The sequence below is a fragment of the Acanthochromis polyacanthus genome, chromosome 24 (genome assembly GCF_021347895.1).
Source record: "Acanthochromis polyacanthus isolate Apoly-LR-REF ecotype Palm Island chromosome 24, KAUST_Apoly_ChrSc, whole genome shotgun sequence".
NCBI classification, from domain to species: domain Eukaryota; kingdom Metazoa; phylum Chordata; class Actinopteri; family Pomacentridae; genus Acanthochromis; species Acanthochromis polyacanthus.
The window spans coordinates 3,190,344-3,217,930 of record NC_067136.1 but is presented as its reverse complement, the minus strand read 5'-3'; the positions used below and the strand labels follow the sequence as shown (position 1 = coordinate 3,217,930).

Here is a 27,587-nt window from a genome sequence, read left to right as displayed (position 1 = left end):
CCTCTAGCAACAACCTATCCCAAAAGTCTTGGACGAACCTCGCGTTCTTTTTGGACAGTAGTAGTTTGATCCTTCCACCTCTCCCATGGAACCATTTCCTCCAGAGTGTTCCTTATTGTGGAATCATGTAGACGGACCCTAACAAAGGCCAGTGAGGTCTGTAGATCTTTAGATGTTCCTCTGGGTTCTTCTGTGACCTCCTGGATTAGATGTTGATGTTCTTGGAGAAAGGTTGGTGGTTGGTCCACTCCTGGGAAGATTCTCCACTGTTCCATGTTTCTCCATTTGTGAATAATGTCTCTCACTGTGGTTCTCTGGAGTCCCAGAGCTTCAGCAATTTCTTTGTAACCCTCCAGACTGATGAATGTCAGTAGCTGCATTTCCATTACCCTTAGATATGCGGAAAATGTAAATAGTGCAATAAAAAACTGGTAATGGATAAAATATCGCTAAAAAGTTTTTACGCTCTCATGAGGTGGTTTTTCAGACGTTTCGACATTGAAAAATATCACAAAAGCTCAATGGAAACACGTCACCGGACGTGACGTACCTGGTCACATGACCAGTTCTCTCAGAGTAAACATGGCGCGGTACGTTTGGACAGAAGAGGAGACCGAGACTTTTCTTGCCATTATTCTTGAGAAAAACATCACTGCCATACTAGACAGCAAACAGCAGAGGAATGCAGAGTGTTAGAAGGAGATAGAAACAGGTTTTGGGCGTCCATCTTCCTGCAGTGAAATCTCGCGGGATGATATTTTACGAGAGTTACGATGCTTCTGCCCAGAACAACCTTCAATGGAAACACATTCAAAGCGCAAATATACTTTGTTGAAATTTTAGAAATATCGCTTTTATTTTGCGAAAAACTGCAATCCAAACCCAGCTAGTGACTTTGTTCCTCATCTGTTCTTGAATCTCTGCAGAACGTGGCATCATGTGCTGCTTTTTCAGAGCCTTTATCTACTTCACAATGAAGACACGTTCTATTTAGTGATGTTTAGGTTCAACAAGCCTGGTAGTAATCATAAGTGAGTGTGGATGGAGAAACTGAACCCAACTGATGAATGAATCTGGTCATTTGGTAGATTGGTAGCTAAGGGGGCAATTACTTTTTCGCATAGGGCAAGGTGGACTGGACAGGATGTTTCTTTTAGGAAATGAAATCATGATTTAAAAACAGCATTTTGTGTCTAATACTAAAATTAGTTTGATCTGGAACATTTAAGTTGGACAAATATGCAAAATTAGAACATTTCTGTTGGGGGGGCAAACACTTTTGCATAGCAGTCTAAAATTTCTAATGACTTAGAACTCTGACTGAATCTTTGTCATAAAACAATCATGAGTTTAGGTTCTTTCACAGATTTATTAAAGGCCTTCTGGAAATATGACACAATCTGTTGGATTATAAATATTGTCATTTCACTTTTCAGGTGCAATATAAGATTTAATTCCATTTTTTCCTGTATCGTGTGTGACATTACTGAGTACCTCGGTATAATTGCCAGCACTGCTTTTTGCTGTTCTTGTTCTGAACTCATTTTAGCTCATTTATTTCAGTAATTACAGTAATAGACTTAGATTTGTTTGCTTTTTCCTTTCAAGCAATGCAATTCTAATGTTTTGTCTTTTTTAAAATTAATTTTGGGCACAAGAATTTCTGTTGGGGTTAATAAAGTCAACATGAAATTAACCTGGAAATATCCAAGCTAACCTCCTCTTTTGATCTGGTCGCAGGTGTGCACAGAGAAGTGGCCCGGTAAAAGCACCGACGGCACCGTCTACAGCATCTCCATGTTGATCCTGCAGTACTTCCTGCCGCTGTCCATCATCTCCTTCGCCTACGCCCGGATCTGGTCCAAACTTCGTGGCCACGTCAGCCCGGCGGAGAACGTCGGCGGCAGCAGCAGCGCCGGCTCCGAACGCCACCGCCGCCGCCGCAAAACCACCAAGATGCTGGTGACCATGGTGGTGGTGTTCGCCGTGAGCTGGCTGCCGTTCCACGCCTTCCAGCTGGCCACCGACATCGACAGCAAGGTGCTGGACATGCGCGACTTCCGCCTGCTCTACACCATCTTCCATGTGATCGCCATGTGCTCCACCTTTGCCAACCCGCTGCTGTACGGCTGGATGAACCGCAACTACCGCGCCGCTTTCCTCGCCGTCTTCAAGTGCAGCGGCGATCGAGGGAGGGGCAGCCGGCTGGACAGCATCCACCCGGTTGGCGGTGGGATGGCAGGAAGAGGAGGAGGGAGGGCAAAGAAGATCGTTCTGGAAACTCAGGATGTGGTGTCGGCACACCTGAACGCCACCGACGTTTGAGGAATGTGAGGCTGACGTGACGGAGATCGAGGAGCTGAAGCATCATTGTCTGGAAATCTTTTTTCCCCAAAGACGACTAAAGATGCAGGAAGAAGAATTTCATCTTGGCAACAGAAAATAGGAAGCAAAAGGGAGCCAGCGTCGGAGATGAAAGAATTTTTTGGGAGCCGATTGGGGGATTAGTAGAAGAAGAAGAGCTGCTGAATGACTCAAAGTCCGACCTCATCAAGGCGAAGGAGGACGTTTTATCAGCATGAAGGATTCGATCTGGTCGATTCAATTTTCCAAGACGCTTGATGGCGACATAAAAAAAAAAAACTGGATGAGAAACCTCCCAATCTTGTCAAAACAGGGCTTTTACTCTGTCTTCATTTCATACGTGAAGCATTTAGCTCATACATTTAACCCAGAGTGGCTTATAAAGGATTGCGAGTCATGTTGTCGGAGGCCGCTGTTAAAGGAACAAAGGAGCAGCCAAAAAAATATATACGTATATAGAAATATATATAAACAAGAAAAACGGGATTGTTGGAGGGTGCATGATGTAAGCTTTAGTGAAATCTCAGATGGAAAGAAAACGTGTGTTTAACGTTATGTTGAGAACAGAAGAAAAAAGACGAGGAAGTGGGTGAAAGTGAGACGATTCAGATTCCTTTTGTCTGTAGATGAAGGACGGAACGGAGAGCGAAGGGATGAAACATGAGGGCAGAAGGAAACGGCGACGGAAAAGAGGGAGATGTGGGATAATGAGGCGGCATGTGAAAGCAAAAGAACTGCAGCAGAAGGAAGATCCTCAACCAACACATGAATGTTCATCTGGATTTTTTATTTAATTCATTTTGATCCCCTTTTCTTTAACACAAAGTCTCGCCATGAATTCAGCTCTTCATTATTTTAAACTCCTTGTGTTGAAGAGCTGTTTTGTTTCATGTGCTGCCCTTTGATTCAAACGTCATTACTGAAGCTAATCAGTGGTAAAACGACATTAAAGCATCATCGGTTGCTGCAGTTCATAAACCTTATTACGGGGACGAGAAATTCTAATCGGATTCTGAAAGTGAAAACCTTTAATTCATCCATAAACACCTGGTGATTGAAGGGAATCCTGAATTTGACACCTTTTAAAGACCTTTTTGAGGCCTTAAAACCGCTTGAAGCTCTAAACGGTCGCACATCTTTGCCTAATTTTACTCCGATTTTGAAACTGTCCGCATCTTGTGGAGGTTTTGTGACAGAAGACAAAGCTCTCAACAGTCCAAACCAAACCCGTAGTCTAGAGATCTTGGTCATTACTAAAACACGATCTTCCAAAATGTTCAGTTAAAGGAGCTCAGACATTCAAAGAGTCGCTTCCCCTTCACCTTGTAAAGATCCAGCTCCAACTGGTTCGGGCGTCTGATTTGTGTCCGCAGTGCTGTTAAATTTGTTCATTTATTTTATGAAGGGGCAATTAAACGTAGTTGTGCCAGAGCTAGCTAGCTGCTAAATTGCATCTGTTGTCCCTGCAATCACACAATAAACACACTTCATAAAACAATGCAGCACTAAAGAGTAAAAACAATAAGTAAAAGATCTGAATGAGTGCAAACTTCTACCAAGATCTTGAAGCTGGTTTCAAACATTGCAAAGGGAATGGAATTTGACCGAAACATTGACTGGGTTGGAGGGATTATATATCTCATCTGACCCGAGAACGCCTCAAGCACTGCTATGTAGAAGGTGCCTGGAAAAAAGAGAGACAGTTGGCATTTAAAGAAGTCAAAATAGAAATCTGTGGGAGAATTCAATGATGGAAAAGTGACAAATATCAAGTATAAAAAACACTTTTCAAACTTGATTTTGAGGCAAACATTCATAGCTGGTAGGACTCTTTCTGCATTTATCTAAACATTAATCTGGTCACTAAAGTAACTACCAAGTAGCAAAAGGTGTCAGGACTTTGTTTCCGTCAACTTGACATTTATTGGTTTGTCCAAGAAGCATCAGTTCCCTGTTTGAGTTTATAAACCGTAAAAGCTCGCTAACTGTTTCACACAACATTTAATTTGACAACACAAGTGCCTTAAAGCTGCATTATCTCTAACAGCCAGGAGGGAGCGACTCCTCCAGTAGAATTCTTCTTCTTTTTGTTTGATCTGTCACTTCAGTTTTTCTAATGAGTTTGTGGTCTCAGTCACTAGTTTCAAGTCTGCCTCAACACATCACAGTGTCATTGTAGTAAATTATGACTCCATTTAAAGAAAAATAAATGATAAAGCGAAACTGCGGCATTAGCAAATTATAAACTCGACAAAACAAATGTCAAAGAAGCTACATTTTTTGCAGGATCCGATTAAAGAAAATGGTTGATTTTTGTTGAATTTTGGTACTTTTCATTTGAACGAACACAGAATGAGACAGAGCTGAATTAAATCTGTGTGGCATATTTCATAACTCTGAATGAAAAGAGGACAATAAAATAATATAGAGCAGTTCTGAAAAAAGTGAAATCAAAGCAGAGCATTATTAGTGTTTGGACTATCGTACCCAACATATGGAGGTTTCTACAGTAAAACTTAGAGTGATAATAAAATGTAATGTTTTTAAACCAAGTGACACTGAGAGGATGTTTGCTGTATCTTCACCTTTTTTAGTTTCCCTGGACAAATGGCATCTGATCCATCACTGTTCAGGCATGTTTGTTTATAAAAATAAAACACGCAACCATTTTTGAAGTTCTGTTTGAAAGGCTTTTGACATCCAAAATGCCAAAGAGTTCGCTGGAAAGAGTTTCTGAGGGGTTTGACTGACAGATGGTTTGATTATTCAAATACAGGCAAATAAATTAGTTTTGCTATTGTGTTTGGCAGTGACGTGATTATAGTTATGACTAAACTGAAACAACAGTAATGAGGACATGGGCGGCATCAGGGTCGACAGTTGGGGTCTGTGGTGGATGCTGCCAAGGAATTCAGGATTTTAAGCTTATATTTGGTTGAGTTGGTGGAATTCTCTCTGGTTTTGCAGCTTCTGGCTGTAATTTTTGCAGATTTTTTTAACCCTTCTAGCCAGTGTTGAGGTGGCGTTTGGGCTTCGGATGGTTAATCAGTTGAAATAAACCAGAATTATCCTTTCAGAGAGTGTTCACGGACTTATTTGCTGGATTTGAAATGGACATTTGAAATGAAAAGGCGCTGCAGAAGGAGCCGCCTACGTTTTCACAACATTTTTGTGGTGTTGCGCTCGCTTCTCGCTAACTCCACACTGCCTGATTGACTTTTTGAGGCGTCTTTTCGAGCTCTGGTCGTCACACTGATGTAGTGACAACATGAGTCTGCAGCCCGAGGGCATGAAACACATTTGAGGAGTTAAATGGGCGGCAATGATTGAGTACTTTTATGCAAATGCCAGCGAGCTCCAAGCGAGTTGCTGCCAATGCTTCGTCCCACTCTGCAGATCCACTGAGCTGCCAATAAAATGGAAAAAAGGCTGTTTACTGCTTGTAAAGTCCAGTGTTGTTGCAGTTCTGGTGATAGAGATCAGTACAGAACACATAGCTGTTGGTGTTAGATTGGCTGTGGATGTTTCACAACCTGGCAGGCCAAAAGCTGTTTTATTAATGGCTAAAAACTGCTTCATAAACTGTCTCTTATCGGTTCAAATTAGTGCCTTAAGGGCTTCTACTCTGCTTTTTTCTTGAGTTTTTCAATTTAAATTGGGCTCCAAGGTCAGATATTTGCATGCAACTGGTTCCAATCTGGGCTCCTCATGTATTAATTCATAGTGAATCATCAAATTCTCCATCATGAAGCAACCCAGAATGTCATTATGAAGGAATCAAAAATGAGTCTTTATTGAAATATCCCATCCATTGCCATCAATTAAGTTTCTAATCTTTTTCAAATCCAATGTTTAAAGGTGGAAATTTTTTTAAAAGCTCTGATTTTGCAAGAGTTTGGTGAGTTTTCATGTGTTTCAAATGTTACAACATCTTCATCTTTGCACTCTGCCTCTGTATTTCCTACATTATCAGCTCAATAGCATGCTAAAAGGTTAGCCTCGGTGGCTTCTAGACTGAAGGCAGCATTTGAGAATTCTTGTAGCTCATTATTTAATCTGAACCTCAACGTGGCTGGGATTGTTGAGATAGATTTGCTTCAAGACCTGAGTGTTTCAAACATCAGTTTATTTTCCTTTAGGAGAACGTATTGGCTGAATCTATGCTAACAGATGACAGGCACAAATTGTCTCTAGCTGGCAACATTGAAATTATTAATGCTAAGCTAGTTTAGCAAAGTGGTGTGTGCATACTTATGGGTGATAATGAGTTTTTCCTGGCGGTTTTGTTACATTTTTGAGTAAAGTTTGGGCTGCAAAAGTCAAGACATGCATATATTCAACAATAGACAGCCCATGGTGTGTTTTACGATTGATGAGAAAACATGGGAAAAGAAGCTAAGGGTGGCTATTTTGAAGAATCTAAAGTCTAAACATGCTCAGAGTTTTTCCACAATTTATTGTTTGCTGCAAAATTCCATATATCTTTCTTCATAGTTTTGACGTCTTCAATGAGAATCTACGGTGTAGAAAGTCGTAGAAAATAAACACAAAGTATTTAAGGAGAAGGTGTGTCCAAACTTTTGACAGCCACTAGTTGGTTTCATCAGAGCTACACCAACAGCTCCACTTTCTGTTGCGAGATTGAATTTTCACACATTTACAAAAAAAAACCCTTAATTTCCGTCCAGCAAATTAGTTCTTCAGTATTTGATCACCAAAAGTTGTTTCATTATGAGTTTCGACTTTAATTGCCTAATTGTAATTACAACTCTCAGTTCCCCCTTAGGCAGGAGCTGTGTAAGAGTAATATTAATCTGTTCTAAACACAATGAATGAAGAACAGAGACATGAGCAAGAAAAAATGAATAGAAACATGTAAGAGGGGATCAGGCACCCTGCAGACAAAATCCTTCTTTTTCAGGGCTTAAACACAGTGTCCCTCACGTCTTTCATTCTTCAAATCCCTCAATAAGTGGATCCTCGCTCTGTTTGAGCTGCATCAATCACCGCCTCGTTCAATCCCACAATCCCTCTGTTCCCACCCACCGGGCCCGTTTAGCCTCGTTTCAGCTCCTCGTCTGCCTCCTCTGTCCTTGTTGTCTACGAATGCATGCCTACAAAAAAATAAACACATGAAATTTAAAAAAGCAAGAAATGGATGAAGAGAAGAAAAAACTCATGAGAAACGCCTGCTTTATTTTGCTATGAATAAGTGCTGAGTCACAAAATAGCACCGACACAAACTATGCCTCTGAAATCACGCTTTCACAGATCTGTTGAGGGATTTCATTTCAAAAGAGCCGAGATATTTTTGTAAGAAAAAACGGAAAACAAAATTCCACCACAGTGTGCTTTAGTTCAGTGACAGGAGTTAAAATCATTTCACTTGATTTATTTTTGTTGCTTTTGCAGCCGAGTTTTGAACATCGTTGCATTCAGATGGAGGTTCAGGAAGATGCTTGTTCTGGAGCTACAATATCGTCCAGCCTTAAGAGTAAAATTGGGAATGGAAAACAATATATATTTTGAAGACTGCATTTTTGGACTACTTGAAGTTTGGATGGACGTAAAACAGTCCTGGTTGATTCATTAGTACAAAGGACACATATTTAAGAAATAATGAAGTCCGCTGCAACTTCCTAAGTTAATTTTAAGTCAGAGGTTTTAACACAAGACTAATTTTCACTAGTTTTCAATTCACAAGGAGCGACTGCATCAACACTGCATGATCACTTAAGAGTTTGAGAGCCACAAATGGAGACCTCACGTCAGCCAAAGTCCCTCGTTGAATAAAAATGACAAATGAATTGAATGTATTATACTTTGAGATTTAAGAAAGAGAAAGAACTTTCTATTACCCTGATTTTTGAGGAAGAAATGCATTGTTTCTTCAAGTATTAATGATTCAACCAGGAGAATTTTGTCCTGATTCAAGCTGTGAAAGTGATCCAACTCCTTGGGATTTTTTGACCGACTACGAACTGGTTCAAATGTGCTTTTCAATCTAAAATACGTTGATCTGGATTTGGTTTGCTGAAAACATTTGGTCACTGTGAGAATCAGGCTGAAATTAAATGACACTCATGAAAACAAAATAAGCAAAATGACAAAGAAATGTGTTGTCTGATCCGCAACTTTTACAGTCAATATGGATTTTAAGTAAATTTCAGCAGAAGCTCAAGTAGCTTCACTTGAAAAGGCACATTGTTGGCAGAAATTATTAAAGAGTTGATATAAAAAATAGTTGTGTTGGCCCCAGGTGTAGCTGAGCTGGTTCTTTGTTGGTCGAAAAGTCTCACAAAACAGTGGCATCATAAAAAATAACAGGACTTTTACTCACAGAACTAACTATAAACAAAGGAACAAATGACTTTATTTGCTAGCATGCTTGCTAACCTGCTAGTTAGCTGTGTACTAGTGAACAACAGAGCTGTAAATTGCTCAGCTAGCTATTTAGCATGCTGATCAGATGAGCTAGGGTAGCCATGTACCTGAATGGCTAACAGAGCTAGCTAATTAGCAAGCTAGCTAGCAAGCTAATGAGTGAACTCATTCTAGTGGATTCTTTCTGTTAAATTCAACATCTGAAACTGTTTATTTTATCGTTTTTCTTGTTGTAATCTTGAGTTGGGTTTGTTAAACACAATAGCGACAGAAAAGTTTTCATGACGTTTATTTTTACACTAGCGCTCGGGGACCAAATTCGGTGATGTCAAACTATTTATGAACCACCGCTTTAAATGCTCCAGGTGTCTGTTTAAATGATTTAAATCCATCATGTTCTCTGTCGTTCTTTTGGAAAAAGAAATTTTTATCTCCTCGCAGATCATGTTGTGACGTATCCTGACGAGGGTTGTGACAGGCCACAGATGCTGCTTGACCTTTCTCAAAGATGAATGTAAACCGCTTTGTAACATGGCTGTAATGTTGTATGTTGTATAATTTTGTGTAAATATCGACTGTGTGAATAACTGTAACCAAGCACAAACTGTTGGCCTTTACCTGTGTCCAACTACAGATGTACTATTCTCAAGCACAAACAAGCCTCTGGCCTCTTTCTTAATGATCTTGATGTGTGTACAGTACAGACTGCAGAACCGAAAACTGAAACCTGTGATTATAAAGTACATTTTTTGAGTTGTACAGCAACAAAACAGACTGTTGTATAAGATGGGAAGAGTTTATGAATCTGAGAAACTACTTGATATGACCTATATTAGACACATACACTACTTTTCAAAAGTTTGACGTCACAAAGAAATGCCTTTATTTTTGAAAGAAAAGCATTTTTTCAATGAAGATAGCATTAAATGAATCATAAATCCAGACAGTAATATGGTAAATGACTATTCTAGCTGTAAACAGCTGATTTTTAATGAATATCTCCATAGGGGTACAGAGGAACATTTCCAGCAACCATCACTCCTGTGTTCTAATGCTACATTGTGTTAGCTAATGCTGTTGAAAGGCTCATTGATGATTAGAAAACCCTTGTGCAGTTATGTTAGCACATGAATAAAAGTGGGAGTTTTCATGGAAAACATGAAATTGTCTGAGTGACCCCCAGACTTTTCAACGGTAATGTACATTCAGCAGGACAAACAGAAATGCAAACAAATGTCCATAAATCCATTAAATTGAAAATAAACTTACATTAAATTGATAAGAATTAGCATTTTTATTAATTGAATTAAATAGAAAATGACTAAAACAGTTTCTGTCTCATCATCAAATGTAAGATCAGAGGAGAAATTCTTACAACTCTTAAAGTTATAAACAAATATTTAAACATAATGCTAAACAGTAACCCAGATCACTTTGTTAAGCTGTTTGAATGTTCAAGAAATAAATCTAGCCTCTTTTTAAAAAAAAAATCCTGTGCATCTCACAAGGACACAAAATGTAATTTCATCAGTATATAATTTTTTAGTATTACATCACATCTTGTGATTTTCCCAAAGATTACAGATGGTCCCTTTAAAGATGAGAGCCACTGTGGGTCCTCACAAGTATCGTGGGTTAAGACGTGTGTGACCGCCGTTATCTACAGTCTTTGTGGGGATGCGATGTGCTTGCACAGTGACATTTTGAGGACAAAAAGGAAGTCCCCATAAGCCAAATCATTTCATTTTATTTTGTGTTAACATTAGAACATGGTCCTCAGATGTGCTACAAACGTGATTGTGTGTACGCTGTTATGCTAAATTAGTGGTAAATGAAAGTACGCAAATCTTCACGGGTGATCTGAGTTCAAGGACCTTTCCAACGTTGAATGCATCTTGTACACAGACTGAGCTCTCAGGTTTGGTTTGTCTTCCAGCTGAAGCACAAGATAAATGCAGATTTAACACCTTATTTACATGTAGGTCCCCAAGACGCCAGACTTAACGTACGTTTTGTTTCATTACAATCTCATCATTTGAATATCTCGAAAACAAAACATTTGTCCTGTTTAGCAGTTTAAACACAGATTTTCTACTGTCTCTCTTTGTTCAGTTAAACAAGCCCCAGTGGTTTTAATTGACACATTTTTTACAATCACTTTGCATAATTTTGACACCAAACAGCATCAAAACTACAGTGTGCTTGAGTGATTTTTAGATAAATGTATTCAGAATGTGTTCAGTGATGCAGTAAACTCTCATTTATCGTCAATGCAAGGTCATAAGTTAAAGTTTTGGGTGCATCCTATTCTCTCCTTGGCATCGCTGAGCAGTTAAAAATCATAATTTAACATCAGCCAATGCCATGTGACTCAACACAAAACTAATTTTCTCAGAATAAAATGAACGAAAGCCCAAAGTGAAGCTATTCAGTTTGAATAATATTAAAATTCCAATTCCAGTACGTGAGAACAAAACCAGCAGTAAAACAAAAAGATAATAATGCAATTTTTAGAATTTGCTGTTTGATGACTTGTTTTGTTCAAACTAAAATGAAAATGTACCCCAGCCACACAGATTAAAAAAAAAAAAATCACAGATATATCGTTTTCTGCGTTTAAGCATTTTTTTTTAGTGCAATAGATGGTAGAAATGGTCTCTATTATAGAATGAAGGAACAGATTTATTTTTTCACTTAACGTACAAATCGCTGCCGAATTATAAAACAAACTAGATTGCTATCAAAAATATTGGCTTCTGTCATGTGATTCTGCTTAAACAACAACAAAAAAACGGAAAAACGCACAAAAACGGCGTATAAATAAGACAAAAAGACAAAAATGCACTTTCTATTATACTTACTTTTAAAAGCCACGAATGTGAATTACAAAACAACTATAGAGGTGTATTCTGGAGTCAGTTTCTGCGAAGATATTCACATCTGTAGCATCGTTTTTCTTCACTTTTTTCCATCAGTAAGCTTGTCCTTTTGATCAGCAGCAACAGCTAGCTAAATGTCTGCACCAAAAAGCTAACATTAGCAAGGATTAGCAACCCTGTTACTGTGATTAGAGTAGTGTTAGCAAACACCAAATAAAACATGGGGAAAAAATGGTACCGTTGATGTGTAAGCTGACACAATCAAGCCTTTGATGGTTTATTACTGACTCCATTAATATGGAGCAGAAACCTGAAAAAGAGAAGGTTTGTTTTTCAAATATTGTGAAGCCCAAATGTCCTCCAGTTCAGGAATGACCCATGTAGTAAATGTCAGATGTGCATGATGAAGGCGTCATTATTCGACAGGAGCTGAAACCTGCTCTGGTTCCAGTAAAAGTGAAGGTGGCTGTAGAACTGAAGCTGAAGATGCTGATGAAGCAGCTTAATTTGTGACTTCAGGACTCACTTCAACATCGTCTAAACTGAGCGGTGACTCATCCGCTCGACACTTTTCCCCCCACAAAGGCGTCAGGGTGACGGACAGCAAACCTGAGCGTCTTCCTCGTATCTGCAGAGGAACTCCGCTGAATTAATTGAAAGAGTGTTCAGGCATGACGCAAGAAACGAAAGTGTCTCAGCGGCTCGTCGTGTCGCAGCCTCACAGAGCAGGATTACCTCTGAGCTCTGGGTATTTGAAGAAGGAGGGAAAATGTGAACGGAAATGTTGATCCAGTAAGCTGACATCGGCAGTACACAACAGAGGCGAGGTCACCGGTGTGTAATATTTCATTTTTCACTGATCCAAAATTGAACTCGCAGTAAAAAGATTCCTTTTAAGTTGAGCAGAATATGTGCTCTGATGTAAAATTAAAGACTAGCAGTTTACATTTATTATATTTAAAATACAGGGCCCACAGTAGGAGCTTTCATTCATTTACAGATAGTTTAATGTTTCAGTTGGACTACCTTGGTCTGTAAAATTCAGGAGACAGACTTGTCCAGGTTGTAGTTTTCACTTTTCTTCAGAAGAAATTCTTCTGTGATTTTGTTCTTTGGACGATTCTCATGGTTTATTATTCCTCTTTTTGAATCTTCTTGTCAGTGTGGTTTCTCCACAGATGTTTGTGGTGCATCAATAAACACCTCCATGGACGATGCGTTCACTGTGGTAGTCCTGGTCAGGTTCAGACCAAACATGCTGGATCCATCTGAACTCATTTATCTTCATCTTGACCAAAGAAAGTTCAGAGTCCATCAGGCTATAGTTAAAAAATATAGATAAACCATAGATAAGATCTGTGATATACTGGTAAATATTTGTGCAAAAAATGTTAAAATCAGATCAAATATGTAGAATAAAGTTACAATCTGTGTAATATAGTTAAATTTAAATAAAATCTGTGAAATATAGATAAAATGTAGCTCAAAAATATGCAATATAGGTAAAATATGTATAGAAAATCTGTGAAAAAAGTCTAATTTGTGCAACAAGGGTAAAAATATACATGATATCGGTGCGATATATACTTTATTACCAAAAGTATTGGCTCATTCATCCAAATAATCAGAACCAGGTGTTCCAATCACTTCCATGGCCACAGGTGTATAAAATCAAGCAGCTGGGCATGCAGACTGCTTTTACAAACATTAGTGAAAGAATGGGTCGCTCTCAGGACCTCAGTGAATTCCAGCGTAGAACTGTGATAGGATGCCACCTGTGCAACAAATCCAGTCGTGACATTTCCTCACTCCTAAATATTCCACAGTCAACTGTCAGCTGTGTTATAAGAAAGTGGAAGTGTGTGGGAACGACAGCAACTCAGCCACCAAGTGGTCGGCCACGTAAACTGATGGAGCGGGGTCAGCGGATGCTGAGGCACATAGTGCCAAGAGGTGGCCAACTTTCTGCAGAGTCAATCACTATAGACCTTCAAACTTCATGTGGCCTTCAGATTAGCTCAAGAACAGAGCTTCAGCAGAGAGCTTCATGGAATGGGTTTCCATGGCTGAGCAGCTGCATCCAAGCCGTACATCACCAAGTGCAATGCAAAGCGTGGGATGCAGTGGTGTAAAGCAGGCCGCCACTGGACTCTAGAGCAGTGGAGACGCCTTCTCTGGAGTGACCAATCACGCTTCTCCATCTGGCAATCTGATGGACCAGTCTGGGTTTGGCGGTTGCCAGGACAACCAGACTTGTTGGACTGCATTGTGCCAAGTGTAAAGTTTGGTGGAGGGGGGATCATGGTGTGGGCTTGTTTTTCAGGAGTTGGGCTTGGCTCCTTAGTTCCAGTGAAAGGAACTCTGAATGCTTCAGCATACCAAGACATTTTGGACAATTCCATGCTCCCAGCTTTGTGGGAACAGTTTGGAGCTGGCCCCTTCCTCTTCCAACATGACTGTGCACCAGTGCACAAAGCAAGGTCCATAAAGACATGGATGACAGAGTCTGCTGTGGATGATCTTGACTGGCCTGCACAGAGTCCTGACCTCAGCCCGATAGAACACCTTTGGGATGAATTAGAGCAGAGACTGAGAGCCAGACCTTCTGGTCCAACATCAGTGTGTGACCTCACAAATGAGCTTCTGGAAGAATGGTCAGAAATTCCCATAAACACGTTCCTAAACCTTGTGGACAGCCTTCCCAGAAGACTTGAAGCTGTTCTCGCAGCAAAGTTTGGACCAACGTCATATTGAATCCTATGGATTAGGAATGGGATGTCACTGATGTTCATATGAGAGTCAAGGCAGGTGAGCGAATACTTTTGGAAATATGGTGTAGATCAAATATGTGCAAAACAGATAAAAAATATAGATATAAAATGTGAAATATTGGTGAAATTTGTGCAGTAAATACAAAATTATATGCAATATAGATAAAAAAATGTGTAGATAAAAATGTGAAGTATAGGTAAAATCAGTGTCCAATAAGGGTAAAAATCTAGATATAATCTGAACAATATAGGTGGAATTTATGCAACATAGACAGAATATTGATAAAATATGTGCAATGTAGGAAAAATATAGATGAAAATTGTGAAATGCATGTAAAATCTGCACAATAAGGGTAAAGTACACATAAAATCTGTGCAGTATTGATGGAATTAATGCAATATAGAGAAAATAGAAACAAAATCTGTGGTAAATATGAACAATCTGTGCAATATAGTTAAATTATAGCTCAAAAATGTGCAGTATAGGTAGAAATAGAAGTTAAATCAGTATGCAGTAAGAGTCGACTGTTGTAGTCCTGGGGCCTCATCTATAAAGCTTGCGTACGCACAAAACAGGGCTAGAAAGTGGCGTACGCCACTTTCTACTCAAAGGTTGTGATTTATAAAAACAAACTTGGCGTGAGAATGTGCGCACCGGTTTGCCAACCTTGATTCTTGATGCTTGCTTACGCACAAAACATTGCGTAAATCACAAACTTTGCGTAGAAAGTGGCGTACGCTGTGTACGTTGTGATTTCTAAAAAAAAACTTGGCGTGAGAATGTGCGCACCGGTGCGCCAACTTTGATGCTTGCTTAAGCACATTTTGGAGACAGAGGGAACGGCAGTGCCGGAGGATGAAGTGGAGAATTGAAACCAGATTGATCTCAAACCTTTATTGTTATCACATATTAGACTTGTAGAGCCGGATAATCATAAACCCTCATTGTTGTAGATGTTCATATCGTGCGTCATTCGGCCGACGACTGTATTTGCAGAACTATGTTCATATATCAACAGGGGCGGATTGAACGTTATTTCATTCGGTCGTTTGACCGAAGGGCCGGTCCACATCTGGGGCCGGTGCGGTGATCTTTATTAAATAATTTTGCTTACTGATCCCGTACGGCTCATCGGGGAAAGCAGAAGACCCATTTGTAGGGGTGATCTCCGACGCAGTGGCCCGGGTTCGATTCCTGCCCGCGGCACTTTTATGCATGTCTTCCCCCTACTCTTCTCCCCATTTCCTGTCACTCTTCACTGCAACTATCACAGTAAAAAGGCAAAAAAAAAAAAAGTAAAGAATTTTGTTTATTTATCCATATACGGCCGAATGGGATGAGCGTCCAACCATTAATCAGCCCTGTACAGGCACACATGCTTCACACCACAAACCCCGAGTGAAAATGAATTTGTCTATGTGAACCGAAAAAATGTACATTCAATCAGTTTACAAATTATTTGTACATGATCATAACAAATTTAGTGGCACGGTGGCCTGGGTCACACATGATTCATTCATCCTGACGCACAGCAGTGAAAAGACTGCCGGCCGGCGCTGCGTGAAATGCCGTGGATCAGCAGCTTATTTATATACAGATACATTCATGAGTTACTTTGCATTGACCATTCATGGTAAAATGTGGGTGTGTTGTGGGCGGAATGTGAGGTGGATCCACCTGTGCAATCTTCCAGCTGGTGTGTGATTTATCAAGAAATTGCATGCAGCTGTGCTTACGCACAGTTTTATAAATCAGGGGTGAAGGGCATACACCCTTTTCGTATTATAGGCGTACGCAAACTTTAGTATGAATCCTACGCAATGTTTTATAAATGAGGCCCCAGGTCAGTAAATGTGTCTTCATCTGACCAAAGAACGTTCTCCATCATCCATCAGGCTTCTGCTCATGTTCTTCAGCAAATGTTTGTCTGGAAGTTGAGTTTTTCAGCTGGTCATTTTGGTCTTATTTGAGCCTGTTTCCGTCCTTTTCCCTACCTGTGAAGTATCACAGTCAGATTTCTCACTTTCTCTGCTCAGTTCCATGTGAAGCCGTGATGTAAGTGTGATGTCAGTCCATCGGTCCAGACCTCAGAAAGTTCTGTGACCACAGCTCATTTTAGAACCATGTTCATGCTGCTTGGCTGATAAGAAATCACAGGTGGACTCGGATGAGCTTTCCATCATCTTGGACAATCTTTGAGTCATTTGAACAGTTTGTTGACCTATTTTCAGCAAATTTGGACCATTTTTGGGTAATTGTACACGGATTTTTATGATTTTTTGACAATTTTCCAAGTCCCTTTAGAGAATTTTAAACAATTATGGCCTAGTTTGGAGTTATTTGACAAATTTTGAGTCATTTGAACAGTTTTTGACCTATTTTCAGCAAATTTGGACCATTATTGGGTAATTGTAGACAGGTTTTTATTATTTTTGTCAATTTCACAAGTCCTTTTGGACAATTTTAAACAATTATGGCCTAGTTTGGAGTTATTGGACAAATTTTGAGTCATTTCAGATGAATTCTAACAAATAGTGGAATAAAGTTTGACGCGTTTTACACAAATTATGATGTCATTTGCCCACATTTTAAGGCGACATGCAGACAGACACAACCCTTACTTCCAAAACTGAGAAGGTTGTGCTGATAACAGCTCAGCTCAGAAGCTTGTTCATGCTGTTTATCTGATTGGAAATCACAGTTTAGTTTCAGGGAACACAGCTGGGTTCACTTTGGTTGTATTACGTTTCTACTGAGGGGCTGGAGTTTTCATTAGAGTCTTTGTAAAGTGAATGTTATTGACTGTTTGTGAGAGAAAACACAAGTGTTCAACGTAGAAATAGAATTGCTGTCTCAGAGGTGTGGAGCAGTAAGTAGGTTTGACAGAACAACATAGCGGTGTTTATAGAGTCCGTTAAGCAGAAAATATGGAGAAAAATGTCCAAAGATGAGGAACCCAGGTGTGAGCGATGATTGCTTTGCATTAAATCAGATTGAGAGCTTCAAAGGAGTGTAATTTGACTTTGTCTTGTCTTGATGTGGTTATCGACTGCTGTAAGAGAGAGGAGGAGATGAAAACAACAGGTAAGAGGGAAATAAAGGCTGATGGAGGGAGTTATTGATCCAAAACTGTGGGGAGCGAAGAGGAGGATTTAGAGAGCAACAACAGAAGAGGGAGATGGAGAGAGATGGCAGTAAGGAAGAGCTTATTTTTCAGTCAGTTTTTTGTTGAGCTGATGGGATAATAGTTGGTATTCCTGGACGGAGCCGGTGCTGTTGACCCTTGTAACCAAACGCTGGATTGCAATTTCATTATGAATTACAGGCTGCAGAGCTGGACTGGCAGGTCGGATTCAGACGTATTAAGGGCTATTTTATGACGGCGCAAAGCAATTTTCTGTAAGTATGTCATTTACTGCGGGGCGAGGGAGTAAACGGTACAAGCCTGCCTGTCGACAGACGTGGCCATTCTGCTGTCGAAAAGGAATTCATGAAATCTGGTCTGATCAGGTTTAATGTGCTGGAATAAAAAGAGTAAAACAGCAGACGAGGGGTGATCATCAACGCTCCGGACGCACAGTCGATGCTTCAGGTCTTTGCAAGTTGTCTACGGCTGAATCAACCTCGCATCACAGGCCAGAAAAATCCTCTAAACCCTGTTTGAATCCAACAAACAGTGAAGTTCTGTAGTTTGTATGCAGTATAAGACCACATACTACAGCACAGCACTGGAGGGACGAGAAGAAAAAGTCTTAGAGATGTCACAAAAACTACAAAATGTCTAGAAAAAGAGCTTTTTAAAATGTGCACTGGAAAAAATGCACCTCTAAAAAAACAAGAAAAAAAACTTTTTTCAAGGAATCTTTTACCTTGAAATGAGTGAAAAAATCTGTCAATAGAACAAATAATAATGTCTTGGTAAGATTTGTCAAAATAAGATGTGATATTTAGAATATTGAGATCTTAAAATTAGCTGGGGAAACTTACTTTAAGCTCTATTTTACCAGGATTGTCAAGCTTAGGTGTCTTAAAATGAGCCAGATATGCTAAAAATAAAAAAAATCTGTTTTTCACTCAAAAATAGATTTGTTTCCATGTAACCTCCATAATTTGAGATGTTTTAACCCTTCTGCTGTCTTTATTTACAGGCACCAAAAAATATTGTTTCCTCGTCTGAAAAAAATCCCCAAAAATCAGCAAAAAAAATCCAAAACCTTCAGGAGGAAAATTCCAATAATTCCTTAAAAGTTTCCCTTCAAAGTTATATTTAAAAAAATCCCCCAAATTTGGCAAGAAAATTCTTGTAAATATTTTCAAAAAATTAGTCAAAATCTTCCCAAAAAATCCTAAAAATATCTAAAGTGATTACAGATATATCAGTAAAACATATTTTCTTTAAGAATATTCACAAAAAAATCAACCAAAATCCAATGAAATCCACTACTTTGTCATGTTCAGTCATTTAACAAACTCTCTGGTCCCTTTTACCTGTCCGGTGCTTCTAAATTTTACCCTAATTGTCAAAACAAAAACACCTGTATTTGGCTGTACATTGCCATGATTCTTCCATGAAAGTGTTGTGCATTATTTTCTTTTAATTGCAGGTAAATTTCAACAATTATATTTCCTTCCCTGAATAAACATTGTACATCTGAGCGGGTTCAACACCTGTCCTGAAGTCCATTTTGTCAAAATAAGACGAACAAGAGCACAACACCTTGAAGATACTGTTCAGTATCCGAGCAGTAAAACCAGCGTCTCAGTGGTATGCTGAAATGAACAGTGTTGGTACGAACACACTGTGGCTGCATCGGTGGTTTATTATCAGTCCCTGTGCAGAGTGAAATCTCCACCCGCTCTGCTGTTCATGAGGGTTAAAAGGAGATGAAACCTTGAGGAGTGGGAAAAAAAGAGCAGAAAGTATAAATCATCCGGGCAGCTTTTGATGTAGCGCTCAGATCACTCGTCTTTTAACAACACATGCTGATGAGTTTGGAGCCTGATGTTTTATTTAATCACTGAAGTGATTAAGCAGAGTTAATTAAACAGCCGCTAATGATTTAAAGACATGTTTGTGCAGCTAACAAAACAGGACACAGATGAGAAATAAAAGCCTCCTCTAATGAACAAATGAAAGGATTAATGATGGATTTGGGATTGAAAGCGGTTGATTGTTTGCTTTGGAAGCCGGTAAACGTGGCAGGCTTCAGAGCTGCACTGTCAGGACTCTCCATCCACTGTGGTGGTCCTGCTCAGGTTCTCACCAAACATGCTGGACTCCATCTGAACTCATTGATCTCCACCTGACCAAAGAATGTTCTCCAACATCCATCAGGCTTCTCCTCAGGTTCTTCAGCAAACTTTCTTCCATACCTACAGCCAGTGTTGGGCAAGCTACTTGGAAACTGTAATGAGCTAAGCTACCAGCTACTCTGTGTTAAATCAAGCTTCACTACACTGAAGCTATGACCCACAGAAATGTAGCAAGCTAAGCTACAGCAATATGGCCAAAGTAGCTTAATACATTCAAGTTACTTTTTTTCTTACCAAAAAATTTCAGGGACTAATGAAGTCAGTCAAACAGAGACAAGAAAATGCTGACTTGTTTATTATTAAACCATCATTTTTGTTCTCAGTGCTCCAAACTTAGTAAGTTGATACACTGAGGAATATGTGGAGCTATATTTAAAATGAATCAACCTTTTAACATTAGAAATCATTGTTTTGATTTTCTTTTTAGTTTGTATTGCAGACATAATGTATCTGATAATTAAGTTGCAGTAGCTTATATTAACACACCACTTACATTGGAGGGTATAATAGGTTACATTTGATATCATTTCCATATAAAGTAAGCAATATTATAGTAAGACAATTTTATACATAATTTGGGTATTCACGTTGGGTATTAAATCAAGTTTTATTTCTTAAGTCTAATATCTATGTAAAATCATTCAATGCTTTCCCAAAGCGCTGTATCCACTACTACTTAACTCAATTTTGGTCTTGAGTGTAAGATTAAGATATTTAATCATTTATGCCATCACTTTTGTTTCCCTTTCTGTTATTTTTTTCAGCCATTTGCTCATTAGTGTTAACAGTAATACTGAAGAAGACAGATTTTGGTTTTACTGTTACCTCGTTTTCTCCCATACCTCTTCCCTCCTATATGTATCAGTTTAATTATTTAATCCCCCAATTTATACATATTCACACACTGCCACCACAACCTTACGGTTAATTTAATTAATTTACTGCCACGCGAAGTTTAGATGTCTAAAAGTAGCTTGTTTGTGTGTGCATCTTATACTGCGGTTGACATGTGGTGGTTAGCTAACTGCTGCTGGTTGTACATATTCGGTAGTCACCTGTATATGGGTTCTCTGATTTGTATTTGACGTCTTTGAAGTTGACAGAAACTTTGCCTTGGGCTGGCACAGTAGGCATCTGAAAACAACTTTTCTCCGTTTTTTCACAAAAACTGATAACTATTTAGGTAGGGCCACGGTGACTCTGACTCCTTCTCTGCCATCTCTCAGTGAACTGAAGCGAGCGTCTGTGTGTGTGGATCCAGTGAAGTCGCAGGAAGGGATTGTTGAATGACGACATCAACAGTTCCTCTGCTTCTATTGGTCGACACAGACATGTCGGCGTTTGGAGAGGATGTCACTATCTGATCCTTAAAAGTGTGAGATGAGACTGCAGCAGAGCAGAAAGCTCCGCTTCAAGCAGTTCAACATTCATCATTTTAAAATGTAGCTTTTTGCGTTCACTACCGTTTCTGCTGACTGTTGGATGTTGTCCTTTTGTGTTTGCTTTGGCTTCTTGTTTCCTCTTATTTTTCTTTACATTAGTTGTCCCTTATTTATTATGTTAAGTTTTAATCATTGTTATTATTGATTATGATACTATTGCATGACCAAAAGATCAGCTAAGCTGTTGAAACGTTTTTTGATTTTGTAAACAACGACGCTACCACGTCGTTACAGAAAAATGTAGTTAAACTACTAACAACGCTATTTGTAGTGACGTTACTGCCCAACACTGCCTACAGCCATGATTAGTGCTACTGTGACTCCACAGCAGTCTTTTTGAGCAGTTTTCAACCCATTTTTAATAAATCTGGAGCAATTTTGGACAATCTTTGAATAATTACAGGCAAGTTTTTGTTCATTTTTACAATTTCAGAAGACCTACTGGACAATTTGAAGTAATTATGGATTAATTTGAAGTTATTTTGGACAAATTAAAGTCATTGCAGACTAATTCTAACCAGTTTTGGAATAAAATTTGACGTATTTGATGTTTACTTCTTCTCCATGTGAAGCCATGATGTAAGCATGCAGACAGACGCATCATAAATGCACCAGGCTGGATGTGAAGTGTTCACTTGTTCTTTGTGGAATAATTTCACTGTCTTTACTTTCGAGCTCTTATTTTGGTCATTTTGAGGGATTCCCATACAGGCCGTCTCTTGTTTTTAGTCTACATTATCCAAGTCTTAATTCATTTGATATGATATTTCCTGCTAATTTTTCAGAACTTAACACCAAATTAAATGAGTATCGAGGCTCCCCGATAATGGGCTGGCTGTATGTTGCTTCCTTTTCCTGAATCTAGATAAAATACGTCTTCATTTTGTAAAAACTTCCAAAATACACACTGCAAAAACTCAAAATCTTATCAAGTCTACTTGGTAAGTCCAAATGTCTCATTCCAGTTTATTTAAGATAAATTCACTGAACAACTGACATTTCAGCAGATGGAGGGACTTGTTTTAGGACAACGCATCTTAAATATGTTGTTCAGTCAAACAATGTTGAAATTATCTTGTTTTGAGTTGAATTTTAAAATAAGTTTAACCCTCATGTCGTCCTGTGGGTCAAATTGACCCGTTTTAAAGTTAGAAAATGCAATAAAAATATATATTGTCACAATGTAACTTCTGATGTCCACATTTTCAATATTTTTGGGAAATCTTTGAACATTTTTTGGTCGAAAAAAAAGTAAAAAATGTTTTACTGATATATCTGGAATCACTTTAGATAGTTTTAGGATTTTTTGGGAGATTTTTATTTATTTTTTGAAAATATTTACAAGAATTTTCTTGCCAAATTTGGAGGATTTTTTTAAAAATAAAACTTTGAAGGGAATTTTTAAGGAATTATTGAAATTTTCTTGAAGGTTTTGCAAATTCTCAGAAATTTTGGCTGAATTTTGGGATTTTTTTTTCAGACGAGGAAACAATATTTTTTTGTGCCTGTAAGACACCTAAGCTTGACAATCCTGGTAAAATACAGCTTAAAATAAGTTTTTCCAGCTAATTTTAAGATCTCTAAATTCTAAATATCACATCTTATTTCAAGAAATCTTACCAAACCATTTTTATTTGTTCTATTGGCAGATTTTTCACTTATTTCAAAGTAAAAGCGCCTTGAAAAAAATTTTTTTTTTCTTGTTTTGAGAGGGGCATTTTTTCCAGTGCATTCTGACTTTTCAAGAAGTGCTCTTGCTTTTCCTAATTTGAAATGGGTCCTCTAAAAGATAGCAGAGCACAAACACCAAACCAAATGATCGGCCTGACTTTGGCCGACAACTGACTGACTGAGCTGCTGCCAAGTCCACCAGCCTGGAAACAAACAGACAAAACCAACAAAGAAAACGGAGACTAAAGCCAACAGGAGCTGAAATAAATTTTTAAAAAATATCTGAAGAAGTCGCAGCATGAAAACACAACGATGAGGTGGCCGTCCTGAAAGAGACACAAAAAACAGAGGACACGTCACAGCGGGCTCAGCGGGAAACCTTGGACTGAAAAAGCCACCAGGAGATGTGTTTGTTTTATTGTCAGATCTTTTCACATCACGGTTTTCTCCGTTGTTCCAGCAGCTCCAGGTCTGAATGTAGAACAATCCCCTGCAGCAGTGGCCTGAATCCAGAACCTTTACCTTCCATCTGGGTCGTGCTTTTCATCAACGAGCAGCACCTGCCTCCCACGACTGCACACGTTCATGAGAGCTTTAACTCGGTGACCTCCACATCTCTGCAGCTTCTCTCACCTCCAACGGAAATGCAAAGAACCCACAGCAGATACTGTTACTGCAACCAGAGCACACCAGACTTCTGCAGCATCACCTAAATGCCAAATGATTTAAACTGGCATCATCTGAGCTGTATTTTTTCAGTAATTCATATGTCCACTTTTATCTTTGTCAACAGACTCAATAGTCCGCCTCCAACACCTCGACTGGGTTCAGATCAAGCCACAAACTAGTCCAGGTCGTAGTTTTCACTCTGTTCTCTTGACTTATTCTGTGTTTTGGATGGTTGTCATGCTTTAACAGTCCTGTTCTTCAGTCTACTTGTCAGCCAGTATCTTGGTTTTTCCTCAGAAATGTATGCTGCATCTACAAATATCCTCTCTTTAACTCACTTTGCTCTCATTCAGCCTCAGATCATCACTCTTCCACCTCCATGCTTCACTGTCAGGACTATGTATGTTTCTGGACTAATTTAAAGTAATTTGAACAAATTTTGAGTAGTTTTGGGAAATTGTGAGTCATCTTGGACAGTTTGGGGTCATGTTGGACATCCTGATTTCTACTTCTTCTGTACAAATTCGTGTGATTTTGGTATTTTTGATGGTTCTAATGCTGGAACACTAGAAAAAATGCCCTTCTCAAAACAAGAAAAAAGAAACTTATTTCAAAGAACTTTTACTTTGAAAGAAGTGAGAAAAAAATCTGCCAATAGAACAAGTGAAAAATGCCTTGGTAAGATTTCTCAAAATAAGATTTGATATTTAGAATGTAGAGATCTTAAAATTAGCTGGAAAACTTATTTTAAGCTCTATTTTACCAGGACTGTCAAGCTCAGGTGTCTTAACCCTCCTGTTGTCCTGATTTACGGCACCAAAAAATATTGTTTCCTTGTCTGAAAAAAATCCAAAAATTCAGCAAAAAATTCCCCAAATTTATAAAAAAATTGCAAAATCTTCAGAAAGAAAATTCCTTAAAAGTTTCCCTTAAAAGTTTTATTTTTTTAAAGAAAAATCCCAAATTTGGCAAGAAATAAACATTTAAAAAATAATATATATATATACATATATATATATTATAAATTGTAAATATTTTCAAAAAATGAATATAAAAGTTTCCTAAAAAATCTCAAAAATATCTAAAATGATTACATGTATATCAGTAAAACTTCTAATATATTTTTTAAGAACATTCACAAAATCCGGTGAATTTCGCTGGATTTTGGTTGATTTTTTTTTTTTTGTGAATGTTCATAGAAATATTTTTTTAACATTTCTTTTTCCTTTAAAAAATGTTAAACGTCCCAAAAATGTTGAAAATGTGGAAGTTTTCACTGTGAAAATATTCTTTTTCCCCATTTTTAAACTTTAAAACGGGTCAATTTGACTCGCAGGACGACACCAGGGTTCAACTTATTTTGAGTTTTCTTGTAAAATTCAACTCAAAACAAGATGATTTCAGGATTGTTTGACTGTACAAGATATTTAAGATGCATTGTCTTAAAACAAGTCCCTCCATCTGCTGGAATGTCACTTGTTAAGTGAACTTATCTTAAATCCAGTTTTCTTTCTTCCATACCTGCAGCCATGATTAGTGCTACTGTGACTCCTTCTATACCTCCTGATTACTGCTGACTCTGTGGTTCACTGATTTTTAGTTGATCTTCCTGAGTACCTTTCCATCCTTGTGAAGTCTCACAGCCATGCTTTTCAGTTCCTCTTAAATTCTTTTGCATATGGAGCCATGATGTAGGCATGCAGATAGATGCAGCCTGTCCACAGCTCATTTTAGAACCATGTTCATGCAGTTAGGCTGAATGGAAATCCCAGCTGGACTCAGATGAGTTTCACAGCTATAAGTAATTGTGGAAAAATTTTTTGCGCAATTCTAAGCAAATTTGGAGTGATTATACACCAACTTTAGGTTCTTTTGGACAAGTTTTGAGTCATTTTAGACACATTTTGATCGTCTTTGGAACCAACATTGAGGAATTCTGAACAAATTTCAAGTCATTACTAAATAAAAAAGACTAATTGAATTCATTTTCCGTCTTTGTGAAGTCTCGGAGTCACAGTTTTCCAGTTCTTCTGTTCAATGGTTTTCAATGCGTAGCTAAGATAAAGACATAGACACAGTCTATAGATCAAAACTGAGAAAGTTCTGCTGATCACATGGAGTTTAGCTGATTCACATCATTTTCAACAGTTTTTGACCCATTCTGAACAAAACTGGGCAATTTTTTTGAGTAACTGTAGACATGATTTTATTATTTTTGACCATTTCTGAGTCCTTTTGGACAGTTTTTTAGTAATTATGGACCAACTTTGAGTTATTTTGGACAGATTTTAAGTTGTTTCAGGCTAATTTGAACCTATTTTGGAACACACTTTGAGGCGTTTTGCCCACATTTTGTGCAGACATGCAGATAGAGGCAGTTCATAATTCCAAAACTGAGGAAGGTTTGCTGATCACAGCTCATTTTAGAGCCATGTTGATGTAGCAAGACTGATAGAAATTGTTTGTTTTTGATTGTTTATAAGGACATACTCAGCTGTTAAAGAAGCAATGATGGTGCCTTACACTGCTTGTCCTCAGACACACTGCTGCTACTGACACGTCTAAAACACCATTTTACAGCCGCTGAAGTGCTTTTCCTTTGTGTGATGTTTACTTGCTAATAAAATCAGTTTTCTGTTTGGTTCCTACAGCGAGTGTTTTTCTGCTGGTGTGAATCTGTCGGCTTTAGAGTCCAACATCCGTCCCTCCAGGCTCAGCTTCTCGCGCCGTGACAACTCGTCAGTTAGTCCCACGCTGGGCGTCATGACAGCATCAATGATTTTTCACTACACACACACACACACACACACACACACACACACACACACACACACACACACACACACACACACACACACACACACACACACACACACACACACACACACACACACAGTCGATACTCACTGAACTGTGTCGCTGATCAGTTTAGCTCTGACCTATTACAGCATGCATTTATCTGACGGCTTTTCTCTTTTTTCACTTTGGAAGTGTGTCTGATGTGCAGCTTGTATCTCACCAATAGATCTGTGTGTGTATGTGTTCTCAACAACCCTTTGTCCAATCTACTCCAAACTCGCTGTACATATTGTTGAGCAGCCGACAAAGTGCAGTGCTGAGTTTCGAGTCATTTGAATAAGTGGTTCTTGAGAAACCTAAAGATATGTACATTAAGCCACAGCTAGCAGCTTAACAGCGCCATCAGTGGTCTGATGTAATCATGGCTGAAAACTGCAGCTACTTAAAATTATTCAGAAATAACTAAAAACCTGTCCCCAGTTGCTCAAAATTGCTCCCAGATTTGTTCATAATGGCTTGGAAATGGTTCAGAATGGCTCACACACTGTCCAAAATGACTCGTTAGCAAAACTGTGAAAGTCATCTGAGTTCAGCAGTGATTTCCAATCAGCCTAACTGCATGAGCATGGTTCTAAAATGAGCTGTGAACAGCAGAACTCTCTCCGTTGTGGACTTATGGGTTGCATCCATTTGCAATTTGTCCAAAGTGACCCAAAATGTGTCCAAGCAAAGGTTAGAATACGTCTAAAATGACGAGCTTTGTCCAGAATAACTCAAAATTGGTTCATAATTACTTAAACTTTTCCAAACGGATGGAAGTTTAATTCAGAAATATTAAGAATTTGTCTACAATTATTTTAAAATGTCCTGAGTCACTCCAATTTTGCTCAAAAATAGTTTAAAAGTACTTGTTAGCTAAGCTGTGATTTCCAATCAGTCTATCTGCTAAAAGTGGAAGCATTTGAGATCATTTCTAAATTTAAAAACCAGTGTACTACCAGTCTAAACCAGTCTAAAACCAGTCTTAAATCAGTCTAAAGCCAGTCTAGAACCAGTCCAAAGCCGGCAGGAAATAATAATAAATGCAAACAACAATATATAATCCACTTGTGTCTTGGAGGGACTCGTTGCACCAAACATGGCGGCTGCAGCTCCGTGAGGTGAATCTGATCCGTCTCCAAGGTTACCAGTGGTTTGTTTCATTAGCAACCAGCAGGTAGGGCCGTTTAATTGGTCGAGCTGTGCCGGTAACCGCCGTGGAGCTCGGCTGGAAGCACTTCATCAGAATGTGGGA

General features: G+C 38.7%; 1 protein-coding gene across 1 annotated transcript in view; it reads left to right on the top strand.

The window, feature by feature from the left end:
- Nucleotides 1-9,407, top strand: part of npy2rl (neuropeptide Y receptor Y2, like) — a 55,513-nt gene extending 46,106 nt beyond the window's left edge. Inside the window, exon 6 of the mRNA XM_051944480.1 lies at nt 1,741-9,407. Coding sequence (XP_051800440.1) covers nt 1,741-2,325 — 585 coding nt within the window. The 3' untranslated portion in view covers nt 2,326-9,407. The remainder of the gene's footprint in view (nt 1-1,740) is intronic.
- The last annotated feature ends 18,180 nt before the right edge of the window (nt 9,408-27,587 follow it).